The sequence below is a fragment of the Orbicella faveolata genome, unplaced genomic scaffold, assembly GCF_042242905.1.
Source record: "Orbicella faveolata isolate gen_17 unplaced genomic scaffold, um_ofav_v1 contig_50, whole genome shotgun sequence".
NCBI lineage: Eukaryota > Metazoa > Cnidaria > Anthozoa > Scleractinia > Merulinidae > Orbicella > Orbicella faveolata.
Genome location: NW_028301581.1, coordinates 386439 through 400685, shown reverse-complemented (window position 1 = coordinate 400685; position 14247 = coordinate 386439). Strand labels below are relative to the sequence as shown.

General features: G+C 36.7%; 2 protein-coding genes across 2 annotated transcripts; both read left to right on the top strand.

The window, feature by feature from the left end:
• The first annotated feature begins 3413 nt into the window (after positions 1-3413).
• On the top strand, positions 3414-10404 carry LOC149095493 (uncharacterized). The gene is made up of 4 exons (XM_089281901.1): positions 3414-3817; positions 6428-6694; positions 8612-9261; positions 10038-10404. The coding sequence occupies exons 2-3, from the start codon at positions 6626-6628 to the stop codon at positions 8897-8899; spliced, it is 357 nt and encodes a 118-aa protein (XP_089138027.1). The 5' UTR covers positions 3414-3817; positions 6428-6625; the 3' UTR covers positions 8900-9261; positions 10038-10404.
• Positions 9899-11266, top strand: LOC149095492 (uncharacterized). The gene is made up of 3 exons (XM_089281930.1): positions 9899-10085; positions 10458-10514; positions 11186-11266. The coding sequence occupies exons 1-3, from the start codon at positions 9957-9959 to the stop codon at positions 11264-11266; spliced, it is 267 nt and encodes an 88-aa protein (XP_089138056.1). The 5' UTR covers positions 9899-9956.
• The last annotated feature ends 2981 nt before the right edge of the window (positions 11267-14247 follow it).

Sequence of the window (14247 nt, the reverse complement as noted above, 5' to 3'; positions counted from 1 at the left end):
CAATGAAATTCTTACCTTGTTTCCGAGAAAAGTGTTAGTGTTTGTCTTCATTGAGGAAGACAGCAACTAGTTTGGCCAATTTCATTTTGTTTACTAGCCAAAGTGGCTAGTGGAAATCAGAAACCTACTGGTCAAAACAAAATGTCTCCTAGTCTGTGGCGAGGTGTCTACCATTAATGTCGAGCCCTGTGGCTAGTAGGTTTCTGATTTCCACTAGCTGCTTTGGGTTAGTCTCAAGCAATGAACTGACACACCTCGACAAAGAAGTAGCTTACACCAGTGACATGAGGTGGAGAGGATTCACCATGCTTTTGCACAAAGGTGTTACAGCAGCAAACGTGGAGGCAATGCAGCTGTGGTGATGGTGCAACACTGGAGTGCATGGTTGGAGACAAAGGTTGGCGTGTGTGGGCAGGGGTGCATGTGTAGCATCTTTGTTGCTGTGACACCTTTGGGCAGACAACCTGAATCCCCCTCAGTTCACGCAATTGCTGTTAGCCACCTCTTCATCAAGATGTGTCATTTCATCACCTGGTACTTTTCCTCAATGCAGGAATGATTTTCCTTCATCACAGCCAGAAAATCCTTGCACTGTAGTTCCTGCAAGAGATACACTTGAGCATCTTGAACTGAGAAAATCATGCACAAAATCGTACAGAACTGCAAAGGGATAACATTTTCTTTAGCATAACAACATAAGTGATTTGTCATTGTGTCCATACTGACAAAACTTACTACTGCAGAAATAATTACGTGAGAAAGATTTATTTCCTTTGACATTTATTATTAGTCAAATTCCACTAATGCTGCTTTTGAAACAGTTTGAATTCTACAGCCTCTGTCTGTGAAGAGAGTGAGGAGGCCTTGACAGTTTTTACAATGATGTCTTGGGATATCGATATTTTTTACGAGGAAGTCTCAAAGAAAAACAGAGTTCTGAAAGTCTTTTATTGGAACTGGTTTAGTAGTAGTATTGGCATTATTGGACAATCTAGTCCATAATTTTAGCGTGTGTTAGTAATTGTACATTTCCTTAAACATTTTCTGAGATGGCTTTGGAGTCCGATTCGTGATCGGCGGATGCAATGACAAGAACCACAGACATAAGTGGAATCAGTGGATGGAGCAAGGGCCCTGGCCTTCTGACGTTCTCTCCTGGTATCCGCTGTGATGTGCAGAAGCTTTTCTCCCTCTCGTAGGGCTTTGGTGCAATTTGTTTTCCACGCACTCCTGTCACTGGCAAGAGTCTCCCATGAATCGATTGGAGCTGGTTTACACACAAAGTAATTACCAACAATAGGTATTAAAGAGAGTCGCTTGCATTGTGCTTTCAAGTCTTACTAGTAATTCTGCTGTTGTTTTACCCAGCCAATGTCAACACTTGGCTAGTTAATTATTTTTATTTGACTAGTAACATAAGGTGTCACTAGCCACTAAGCTACTAAGTTGAAAATCTAGTGTAGAGCAACCTCGTTCCCAGGGTCTCTAATCTTACCGCCCTCTGGAGCGAGCAACGAGAGACCCTGGCTGGGTCTGGTCACATCCCACTTTGACAATTGAGAACATCAGGGAGGGGTCCTCTGTAATCAGCAATTTGTTGCGTTGAGCTTTGTCGAATTCAAAGTATTGCCCTGCGACTGCCATTATCTATGGCGTTTATCAATACTTAGCTTTCAGGCTGAAATTTCGAATAATATCTACTCCAACGTTTACCTAAAGGTTAAGCAAGTCTGTCTCAGGCAATTTAGTGGTTGTGATTTTCAGTGTTGCCGTCTTACCCACTGGATTTATGGAAAGTCACTCATATTTCAACTGTGGGCGTCGAGCAGCACAATTTCATCCCGTAGTACTTGTTGTTTCTCCTCTCAATGCACACGATCAAATTGGTGCAAAAAACATAAGAATGTCTCCAGGAAAACGTATAACTTTCCCAAAGTAAAGCTACGACAGTCTCTGAAGAGAAGCTGGACGAAGATAAATATGATATTCGTGCAACGCACTTTGCAAACAGTTCTAATCAAATAGCCGGGCCCGGCGTCACCTGCGGTGTCACAATATCAAATGCAAGTAAGCAATATCTTCGTGGAATATTTTAATCTTTGTCCCTGGAGAGCCAATACTTAGAGCCTTAAAACATATCTTGCAATAGAAATGAACCTAAACAAAGTATAAGCACGGCATGGCAAATTACAGAGGTGTCAAACTCTGAGAAGCAACGTGCACTTAACAGCGGAAACCATGCAGACCTGTGACCTCTAAAAATGCTGTAACATAATCAAACGACTCCGCTCAACTGATAATTTCCATTTCTTCTTGCAACATGGCCAACCAGGGTCTCTCTTCACTCACTCCAGGGAGCAGTAAGATGAGAGACCCTGGGAATGAGGTTGAGTGTAGAGCCCTGTTGGTAATTTTTTTCATTCTTTTTCAGAACAAGAGCAAGACAACAAAACACAATTTTGCTATTCCATTTTTGGGGGCTATTTAATTTCCTTTCTTCTGCTAACCCTCTTCATTCACCTTCACCTATCTCTTTGTGACTAGGTGTCACACAATGCCTCACCCCTCTTTATTGCTGTATCTTATCCACAAAAAATTATTCTGTTCCACGACATATGGTTCTATACATGCTAACTTACAGGCAGCATCCACTACCTGTTAAGTACACTAATATAATGCAATATCAAACAATCTAACTATCAGTGAGCAATGGACAATAAACACACTCGAGGCAGGAAAGAATATTTTGCAAATCCACCAAAATGCGAGCAACAGCGATGAAATGCTGCAAGAGAACAAGGAACTTTGGGGAAAAAATCAAGAACCGGCCAAACAAATATCTACTTTCCATTGAGGTATGATGGATACTTCACTAAGACTAAATTTATAGTTTGTAGTTCGCTCAAGTATATACCGAAGGGCCTAGCTCACAAGTTGATCTTGTGACCATAATTTTCAGTGGAATGAAGCACTGCTCATAAAGCCCATATCCAGATTTTACTTGTTCATAACCATAACCTGCAAAATTAAAAACATTTTGTGATCTTACCGTGAAATAGCATGCACAACTTGGGCCTTTCAATTCAAGCTAGGGTTGTAAAGCAGCGACAGCTACTGTAGTGACCTGGTTAAACATAGATATCAAAGCTAGACTTCCTTCAAATGACCCTAAACTAAACATGAGCAACATCTTTGGTCAAAAGCACGATGAAATAACTGTAGCTTACTTGATTTAAAAACTCCCGCGTCTTCCCCAAATTGAATATTTGAACACATTCGGACTAACCTCCTCAGGAGTAGGCCTACACCGAGTGGTTGCGAGTACAGTCTCGTTTGACAGCGGTTTCTGACAATGGAAAGGGACGTACTAGAAATCTGACCAATCCTCGTTTAGCTTAAAATTTCCCAATCTAAATCCAACATGGCGGACGAATTTCTACTTATGGGGTAGTTTGTTCCCCTAATCCTGAAGCGTTGAAAGGCTGTTTCTTTCAAAGCTACTTTCCTTGACAGAAGGGGTTCAAGAAGGCAAGCTATTTCTTTGTCCTTAGGTCGTCAGAGTAGTGGAGGAGCGTTTACTACTCATGAAAATCGCCGAATACAGCAAGAGATAAAGTGGACTAAGATCAGAGATCGCCTTGGTTATGTTGCCATTGAGAAATCTTCCCTTCCAACTGGGGCAGTTTGTATTTGGTGCCTGAAAACTTCAACTGCAATAAGATGCCGTTACTGTGGGCCTCAAACGTTTTTGTGTCGCGAATGCGCTAGGAAACTTCATTCCAGTATCACCACATACCATGTTTTAGAGTTGTAGAAGGTACAGCAATGACCTGATCATCTCTTTATTTAAAAATATTAACTCACTTTACTTAAATGTACATTTATACGTACATGTAGTTGTTGCAAACTATTAGCTTTAATATATAAGCTTACACCGTGTGTAAAACATCTGTGTAGTAAAATACGTTTTATCCAAGAACAATCACACAGAAATTAATCTTAACCCCACCTAGTTCAGAAGTAACCTTATCTGCCAACACTATTAATTCAAACTTCAGTCTGCTATCTGCTAATGACTGGCAGCGATGTAGCAGGATACATCCTGCTACATCGTGATAGTTTACGTGTAAGCTGGTTTAAGGCCGTTGACCGTACATGTTAGCCAATGTTATAAAACTAACAAATTGTACTAGTGTACTAATTATAGCTAGAAACAACCAGAAACAACAGATCAGTTATAATTGCTAGCACTATATTTTTTACATTGCCACTAAAACTTTTGAATGCTTCATCATAATCTATTTACCCTTGTTTAATCATATGTATTTTTATTTAGCCTAGTATATTACTTCCAATATAGTTGTATGCACTTAGGAGCCTGCCTGATTTCTTGCTAGGTTAGTTAGGTACCCCAAATTACAGTGCAGCTCAGATATATGCAAACTACGCATACGCATTTTATACGACCATATTTTGCATATACGCGTACGTCAATACGCGCACATATGTGCGTGTATATGCCCACATATACACCTATATACGTGCATATATGTCTCTTTGTTATGCATTCCCATAGGTTTCTTTATGTGAAGCATTGTTAGTCAAACAAAGGACATTATATTTCTGGGAATGAAAATGCTTCAAAGCGAAATTTGCATATTGTTAAAACATCGTGCCAATCAATGAAAGCTATTATATTTTGAGTTTTCAATCACTTCGCAAATTCGCTGACAAACTACCGTTTATTAACACTTGCTTGATCTTTAGCTACCAAAAATGGGAAGAAAATTGAAGCAGTCTCTTGAACTCCCTATTTTAACACGTGAACTCTATGTTTTTACAAGTAAAGATCTATGTTTCAGCACGTGTCGGCAAGTTGTTTGCAAATGTTTCTTTGTCTGAATTAAGCGTTCTGAAGATCCTAGTCAAAAAAATAAAATCTCTGGTTATATTTGACACAGATCATTTATTCAAATGGTAAAATACTCTTTCCTTGACGAAAAAATTGTTTATCCAAGTTTCTATGGTGCGCTGCTCATGTTTAGTTATTTTTTCTGCAAGAAAAAGTTCTGTGTTTCGACACACATTGGCAAGTCATTTGCAAAATGTTTATTGTCTGAACCGTTCTGAGGATCCTTTTTGAAAAAATGATATCTCTGGTTCATTTAAACTGTGAAATAATCCTTTTTTAGTCAAAGAATTGTTTACCAAAGTTGCTATGGCGCGCTGCTCACATCTAGTTATTTTTTTTCTTCAGGGAAAAGTTCTGTGTTTCAGCATGCGTCGGCAAGTCGCTTGCGAGATGTTTACTGTTTGAAGGCTACTTTGAAGTATTCCGAAGACCTTGTGGAAAAATGATATCTCCCATTATACATGTACATGTATCTGACACAAACCGTTCATTCAAATGGTAAAATACTCGAAGTTTCTATGGTGCGCTGCTCACATTTTGTTATTTTTAATTTTCTTCAAGGAAAAGTTGGGTGTTTCAGCACACGTCTCCAAGTTGCTTGCTTGGACCCTTGTTCCCTTTGCGTCAAAAAAATGTTATCTTTCGGTTGTGTTTGCTCCATGAAGATGAAATTGCTGAAGCGTGTATCCCCGGTTCTATTTGACAAAAAAACAGTAAATTTATGATTTAACGGCAAAATACTCTCTCTTTTAATTAATATTCAGTCAGTTAATTTTGTGTCAAGTGCCCAATTGCAAAATGTTAGTTTCAGCTTACATTTTGCTAATAAGTCGTCTGAAGGCATATGTGCATATACTGTATACATGTGTTCAAAATAAAGAAAACTCTTTCTTGCTCTGGGGCAAGCTGTCAAGCCATTGAAAACAACAATGACCTGTTAAGAAAAGAAAAAAACAATAGGTTAGCTCATACATACATGTACTAATCAGGCATATGCGTATATACTGTATAATTATGTGTATATGCATACGCGTATGTGCGTATATATGTATGTATACGCACATACGCGTATTGGGCTGACGCGAATTACGCGTATTTTTTGGTTCGGATATATCTGAGCTGCACTGTAGTAGTACTGCAGCCAGTTAGAATGTGATTGTTATTATTATGATTTTGCACAGGATGGAATGTTTGTTCCTCTTTTTCTAAATCATTTCATTTTGAAAAAATTTAATCACCACTGCTTGTCTGTGGAGATTCAGAGTATCACCTGTATAGATGAATACGGTAAGATATTTTTTGGTATAAATTTGTATATATAATTACAAGTTTTGTTATTAGTATGTTAAAGTTGCATAACTGCAACATGGATAATTATTTACCAGTTTATCAATTACACGGTTTTGCATATAGGTAACCATCATTCCAAGAGAATTGCATTCTCAGTTTCAGGTGTGGTGCATCAAGTATTTTGTACTTGTAATTGATTGTTTCTTTTTGAAATGTGCATTCCAGGGTTTTTTCAAGAATAGCAGTTATTCCTATCAGTAAAGTTGGTGGGAAACAAAGGTTGGAACACTGCCTTAGTTTAAAAGCTGAATTACAGCCAGTCCTTGAAAGGACATTTCTCAGTGTAGATACACTGATAGAGCTGGGATCCTCCTTTGTAACAATGAGAGAAGATGACCTTTTTAAAGAGATGTATGTAACATCATGGGAGAAACAAGACTGGATATGAGGAGCCAAATGAATTATGCTCTTGTTTTGTTTGCAACTGGAAAGGTAAGTATATAGGCAGGTAATGCAACAAAATTCTGACAATCTTGATTTTGTTTTCGGTTCTCTGAAAATACTTTAGAGAATCAGTAAGAGAAATTTCCTTTTTTTTTTCAGAGTTTGATCTGTACTCCAATTTTCAATGTAGTTGAACCTAAGGAGTAGAGTTTATTGTCTGTGTTATCAAAATGTCAGTAATATTATAGAAGTGGAAGTTACTTGAATTCTGGTTTCCATGCCAGGGCAAAGTATGTGAATCCATACCATACTTTTAAAAATATGTGATATTTATGAATGTGGGTCTTATAAAAGTTGTGAAATTTAACAAATTGACACTGGTTTTTTAAGTATCTGTCCTCTTATTAATGGTAAATTGCATCATAAAGTTCATTGTCAAAGTAGTCTGCAGATCCACTTGCCTTCATCCATACAACTTTGACAATGTAATATTTATGACCAAATTTATCATCAATAAGAACACAGATGCATAAGAATCTGCTTGCTGTGTTTTTTTTTTCATTACAGTGAAACCTGTATTAGGTGGACACCCTTCTAGTGATTGGTAGGCAGACACCCTTACTAGTGTCTGCTTAACACAGGCTGTCAGCTCAAAACAGGTTCTAGTATGTTGTGTAATAATAGTCAATTATTAACCGTTTTGTAACACAGCTTAGCATGTAACATCAAAGAATAGCTAAGACTGCTCATAGCACAATGTCCAGTTGATCACTGCATCAATCTGGAATAATCACTCAGCTTAAAAACGATATTGCTGAACAATGTACAGGAGTCTCAGCTGAACCTTTAGAAGTAAAATGAGCCCTTTAAGTGTCTGCTTACTGCAGGTTTTGTGCAACAAAATGTCTTAATATTGGTGTCTGCATCTGTTTAATTAAGAGGTGTCTGCTGAATGCCGGTTGATTTTTAATTACTGTAAATGTGGGAAAAAAAATTTGGGACTTATTAAAGCTGGTGTCCACTTAAAAGAGGGTGTCTGCTTAATATGGGGTCTGCCTAATACAGGTTTCACTGTTAACAAAATCCAAAATTGTCAAATGGAGGCTTCACTAGAGGAAAACACCGGTTAAAAGCTAAATTGAATTAAGCCAAAATGATCCATAGAATCACGGCCTTTATTCCACTGGGAAATTCCTGAAAACATACTGAATTATTCCCAAGTTTAGTTTATTTTCATCAAATACTCGAACACAGCAAAAAAAGGGTTCTACTGTATTGCGGTAAATTTTCATGCCAAACTACAATAATTTACCCAATCTTTTTCACTTCACAGTTGAATTCATTATATTCACAAGCTGATCTTCAGGCTAGCTATCTGTTAATCCTGTTTAGATGCAATTTTTGGCTATATTGAGAAAGCAAAATCATATGCTAAATGTCGCTGAAACTGTTCACGATGATGTCAGCTGTGAGTCTGTACTCCTACTGATGATAAAAATACATGTAAGCCAGTGATCGTGCAAGAAAGTAGGCAGTCATTTTGAACAATTAAATGTACTTGTAAAATTGAGTCTCTCTATAACCACTGACAACAGATGAAGATGGGCTACAAACACAAGACTATATATTTTTGATTGTGACTTGATCTTTGTACAGACAGTTTTGTTGAGCAGACATACATTGCTATGGAGATTAAGAATGAGATCAATGGTAGTAATATAGAATGAAATTTATGAAACCTGGGTTTCAAAACTCCCTAGACTGTTAGCTGGGAAACAGTTATATGTTATGGATGTGGTCATGGTATTTAAGAATTGAGTCATAGAGGGTTATTCATTAACAGTAAGAAAATAAAAAAATCTTACAACATGTACTTTTGGCAAATTATTTGTAATAGCTTTACCTTAGACTGACATCAATAAAATACCGCAAGGGAGCTTAATTTTGAAATTTGTTTCCTTGTAGATACTAGGGAAACTCCAATTGAAAGAAGCCTATCTTAATATAGTAGAGAGCCTCTTCTCTGAGAAAGTAGTGCCCAGACACATGCAGCTTCTGGATCAAGATGAAGGGAGGGCAGACAGTGCTGTTGATTATAATGAGGAGGAAGTGGCAGAGATGACGGCAGTGGTCAACAGGATTGTTCAAAGCTGTTCCGTTGTTCCTGAAAAGGTCTTGCTTAATTTGGTTTTGGTTTATTATATACTTTTGGATAACATGTCAAATGCAATAACTTATAATTTGCTTGAGTGAAAAATAATGTACAAATGACACAATCCTGAGTTACATGTAAGTCAGGCTGCAGGAATTAATCACACATACATGTAAGACACATTGCTCATTATAGCCTAATACTGTTTAACCAATCTCATTTTGGCTATGTAATTGTATTTTTTTTTTCAGACAAAGCATTTCTTTATCCCAAAAACATCTTTAACCAAATGGAAGTGTGGCGATGTCTTAGGATTTAAAGTACTTGTAGATGAAGCACTTGTTTTCACTGGGAAGAGGATGTGTGGGATGACTGACTTTGCCAGGAAGAGGACAGTTGTCAGGATGCTTGCACGTTCAAAGGCGCCTTTTTTCAACCGAGATACTAATCAACAATGATGAAGGTATATGCGTGTAGAGAAGACTTGTGACATTCTTTTAACAGTATTTTTTGATGGTGATAGTAAACAACAACCAAAGGTGTCCAGGGCTAGGAACTGAGGGTATATGATGTCACAGGTCAATGAGTGACTGCCACTGTGACTATCATTTACTGTTCCCCTGGTTCCATTTGACTGTTATTAGTTATGCAGCCTGCAAGACAGTGATGTGTTGGACAACTATAATGATAATCTCATGACAATCTGCATGCGTGCATTCACTTTGTCTATAGCTGTCAGAGCTAACTAAATATGATCATGTTGAATTCCAACTTGAAAATTTACAAATTCACCATTGATAGTGATTCCGTTTTCCTCAAACAGTATGCAGAATTTTATTATTCCAAGTTGTTGTTTTGTACAATGTAGATTGATTTAAGAAATGTACCAAGATTGATAACTCAGATGCAGAGCCCTTATACAGCTTATTGAATCTTTTGTTTGGTGGCATTCGTGTTTCTGTCATGGTGGTGGTTGCATTAGCCCCCTGAGTAATAAGTTTGAACTGTTGTTAAAGTTACTAGATAACATTATCTGTCAAAAATATATTTTCTTTGATGTTTTTGTATTATCATTGTTTTTACCTCCTTGTCACGTTTAAAGCCTTTTTTGAGATAACAATAACAGACACCATGAAATAATTTTTTGGCTTTTTTGAAATGTGGTCTATATACCAACTTGGGAATAAAGTCAATGTACAGAACTCACTTTTTCTGTTTTGTTTTCAAACATTCATTCAGCATATGAAGAAACCAGAGAATCAAGTTTTTGGGGATGTCCTCAAAGAGGTAAAATAATTAAAATTGATCAAGTTATAACTTACTAACAGTTAGTAATAATCTTAACAACAAAAGAATGTAGTTCCCATTAACAGCTGTGCTGTCTGTCTTTATAAAGTACTGCCAATTAAAAATTAATTTTTAATCCTTCTCTTTTGCCATATTGTGAGACATTACACCTGATCTCAAAAAAAAAAATCCAGGACTCATAGAATTATAAATAATAAATTTAAAGTCTTGTGCTACACAGTTCCATCACCTATGTAAAGTGCTAGCAATATTGACAAAGATGCTCGTGGCCCATGTTAAATTATCACTTCTTGTAGAATCCATAAATAAATAAAGAAAAAATGCTGTAACACACTGTATGTTGTTTTAAAGAGTGAAGAAGCAGCCAGTGGAACTTCAGTTCCTGTGGATACCATTTTAAATGACAAGGTAATATTTAGCTTCTCACTTTAACCCATTGACTCCTAATTTTTATATTCATGAACATGTTCTACACAATGTTTCATTTATGCACACAACCTTAACTTGTTAAAGATGTATGATTTTAACAATTTTTCTGGGGGCCCACATGGGCATTTGTAGGTATTTTGAACTTTTCTTAAATTCACAAAACTAAAAATGCAGCAGGACTTGTAAACATAATTTTTGAAAATAGTTTTCCAAGGGGTCTTTCAGGTAAAATAAAATAAATTATAAAATTTCACTCCTGCATGTTGCATGATTCTTCATATTTACAGGCAAGAGCACAAAAGTAATTATATTGAGTATTAATGAATTTTTTATAATCAATTTCTGTAATATGTTAATAAAGTAAGTTCTAGATTATTGTTTTTATAGGTATCAACCCCTTTGGAGACTGTTGTTGATGATGACGAAATTTTACTTCAGAATGTTTGCCAAATACTGAAAATACCTTTTTGGAACAATATTATGCCCTTTTATCGTGACAAAGTTAGAGCAAATTATGTCCTAAAAAGGACTTGACTGTCTATCAAAATTAATGCTATAAATAACAGTTCTCTTTGTAATACGCTTTGTATGTTCAAACCATGAAAAATGGTTATAATTGACTGTGGTCTTTTCATCTTTGATACCTGCAGAAATGGAATCTCATAGGTCTAAAGGGCCAAAAACTGGAAAGGAAGAAGGTGATGAATTATAAATTTTATTTGGCAGTATAAATGCACTTTAGAAATGCAATAGTTGCGCTACTTTCTGATGGCAATGATATATCTCTAAGTTATAATAATTAAAATTAAAATATTTATTTCATGATATTTTTATTGAAATGAGAGGTACTGAAAGAAACTATACAGAATTCTATACAAATGTCCAACTAGTGGCTCAAACAACTAAGTATTCTGTCTCAATTTTGTTGATTTCTATATATTTAGGTACCAGTAGTAATACCAGAATGGACCAGGATGATGTGGACAAATTGGTAAATCTGTTTATTGGGATTAGCTGTGTATTAAAGCACTACAGTACTGACGTTTTTTCAGTTACCACAATGTTTTACACAAAAGGTTTAAGTAAATGCTCAGACAGGCATGTTGGAAAGTAATTCCTTGCAGAAGTTTGTAATCAAATGATGTAATTTGGCAATAAGGTGGATGAAAAGGAATGAAAACTTCTCTTCTAAAAAATGGAAAAACAATACAACGCTTTGTTAGATGGCTTGTGTTTGTAGCCTTTAGAATGCGAGCTCTGATTAGCTTATTATACGGCATTATTCTCCCGTAATGCCCACGGGTCGATTACGGGCCTGCTAAACTGAAGCAAAAAGCCATATAATAAACAACTTATTAACCTCGAACATTCAGTCCATAAGGAGAACTCTCAAGCCACGGCCTTGCCGTATTGACTTTGCTATTAGGGAGTTTAAGAAGCTACGACGGCGACGCCGAGGAAAACGTCGATTAAAAAATGAATTTATATGTTACCTACGAATCTCGTGATACTCTTAAGTCATTTACTTTGTTTATGACTGTCAAAAGTATCACGAAACTGAATCTGGGACACAGAGATAAATTTGAAATAGAAATTTCAAATCTTAGGTGTTGTGGTTTACGTTGTTCAGACAACGCGGAATTTGGCCATTTCACGTTCTTGTTTTGCAGGGGACGGCAAAGAAATGTACCAAGAATCATAACGCGCGTGCACAGTCATTGTTCTGCTCATTAAACCTTTTGTTTAGCGACGTTGCCGTTGCCGTCGTGGCTTTCTTAAACTCTCTATTGCTCGGTTAATGCGGCATGGTCCCGGTTTGAGATTTTCCCGTAAAGACCTCACTCTCGGTTAATTAGTGGTAAATATTACCATCCGAATGCGAAATTCATCAAATGTGACTGACTGATCACATGTGATGAGTTTTTAGAATCATTTAATACAAGTGAAAACTTAAGTATGAACTCTGCCTAGTAAAATATCAGTTGTTTTAGTTTCACAGTACTTGTTCATGATTCTTATATCAACATCTGATCAACAGGCTTTGGATGAAGAGTTCACAAAGGCTGCCCTGGTTAGAAAAGGTAAATGTCATAATATTTATTTATTTCTTAATGTATTAATTTAGTCAGTAAGTCAGTCAGTCAGTCAGTCAGTCAGTCAGTCAGTCAGTCAGTAAATCAGTCAGTCAGTCTTTCAGTTACTGATTTATTAAGGTTAGGCTGCGTTAAAAGGCAACAAAATAAGCAATATATTGCAAAATTACCATTTATGTTGTGGTGCACATAAAGTAAAAACACCAAAAGCAGCCTCCATGAAGCATTTTCATTGGTTATTTTTAAGGTGGCTCCCTAGGGTAATTACGAACACCCTCCCTATAGAGCGCGAGTTAGAAAACGAAACTTAGTTAATTTCTCTTAAAGTTTTACCCGAAGAGATTTACCAGTATGGGTACTGTTAAAATAAGGCTTATGTTTTGGTTGTCAACTTTTGGATTAACGCCGTTACCATGGCAACATCTAATCTAATGACAGGCAGATGTATTCCTCATTTTGACCTAAACTCCTTAATATTTATACTTTCCTTTGGTGAAATTGTTTCATACTTCTCCACATCATGGAAACGATACTGCCTGACACTTTGAATTGGTAAAAAGTCAAGGTTGTTCAGACGGTTTTTCCAATAATCTGTAATTTGTCATTATTCTAAATATATTAGATTAGCTCTGAGAGATTTTCACAAAAATAGGGTATTTTATTGGAATTGTTTGTGGTTAGAACTGAGCCAAATTAAAGAAAAATTCACCCAAGGGAACGCGACAAAATTAACATTTATTTGGTCACGCTGACGTCAAAAAAATCAGGAAAACACGCGTGGTGTCACACGTGATTATTTATTTAAGTGCGCGCTCATGAATGAATGAAGGATGGACTTGATTGAGATTGTGCTGTACGGCATGCGCAACGGCGTGTGCGGCCTCTACGAGTCTTAACAAAAATGGCTTCGTTCACCAAAACCAGGGAATTTATTCTATTCTACCACATAGGCTTGATTAATGACGAGGATTTCTTTCTCCTGCATCCATTTCACATCTGCGAGACCTATGTAGATTTGCCTCTCAGGCTTAATTTCAACCACAAAACAAAATAATACTGATAAAAAGCTCGATTACAGCAGGATCAGGGTGTTTGTACAACGTGATCAGCAAGAAAAAAAGTTTGATCCTAATAAAATACATTTTGAACAGCAAAAAACAGTTATAGCTCAGCTCAGTACATACGGAGCTCGTCATCTGCGACTGTTCGGCCCGGTACAAATACGACTGTCGCTCACGGTAGATGGTTAAATCGTTTAAATTTTCTGCAGAAATGACAAAGAAACATTTATTTTGGACGGAATTTTATGATTCCATACTTTATCTTCGAACTAGGCTGTTTAAACAGTGAAAAAAGCGTTAAAATGAGGAGTAAACAGCTGGCTTACACGAGGGAAAAGCAAGGCCGGAAAGTCGTACTGGAACGCGCGTCATGACGTCAATGGAATTGATCTTTACTATTTGCCGCCTTTCTTGTCCCTAATTTATAATTGCTCATCAGGCATTTTGGATGATGGTATCAAAGAAGTAAATTATTCAAAGTGAAAGCATGATGTTCGGACTCCAAAAGGTAGTCGTTGGTCACATGATTTAAAGGAAAATGCATATTTCATTACGCAC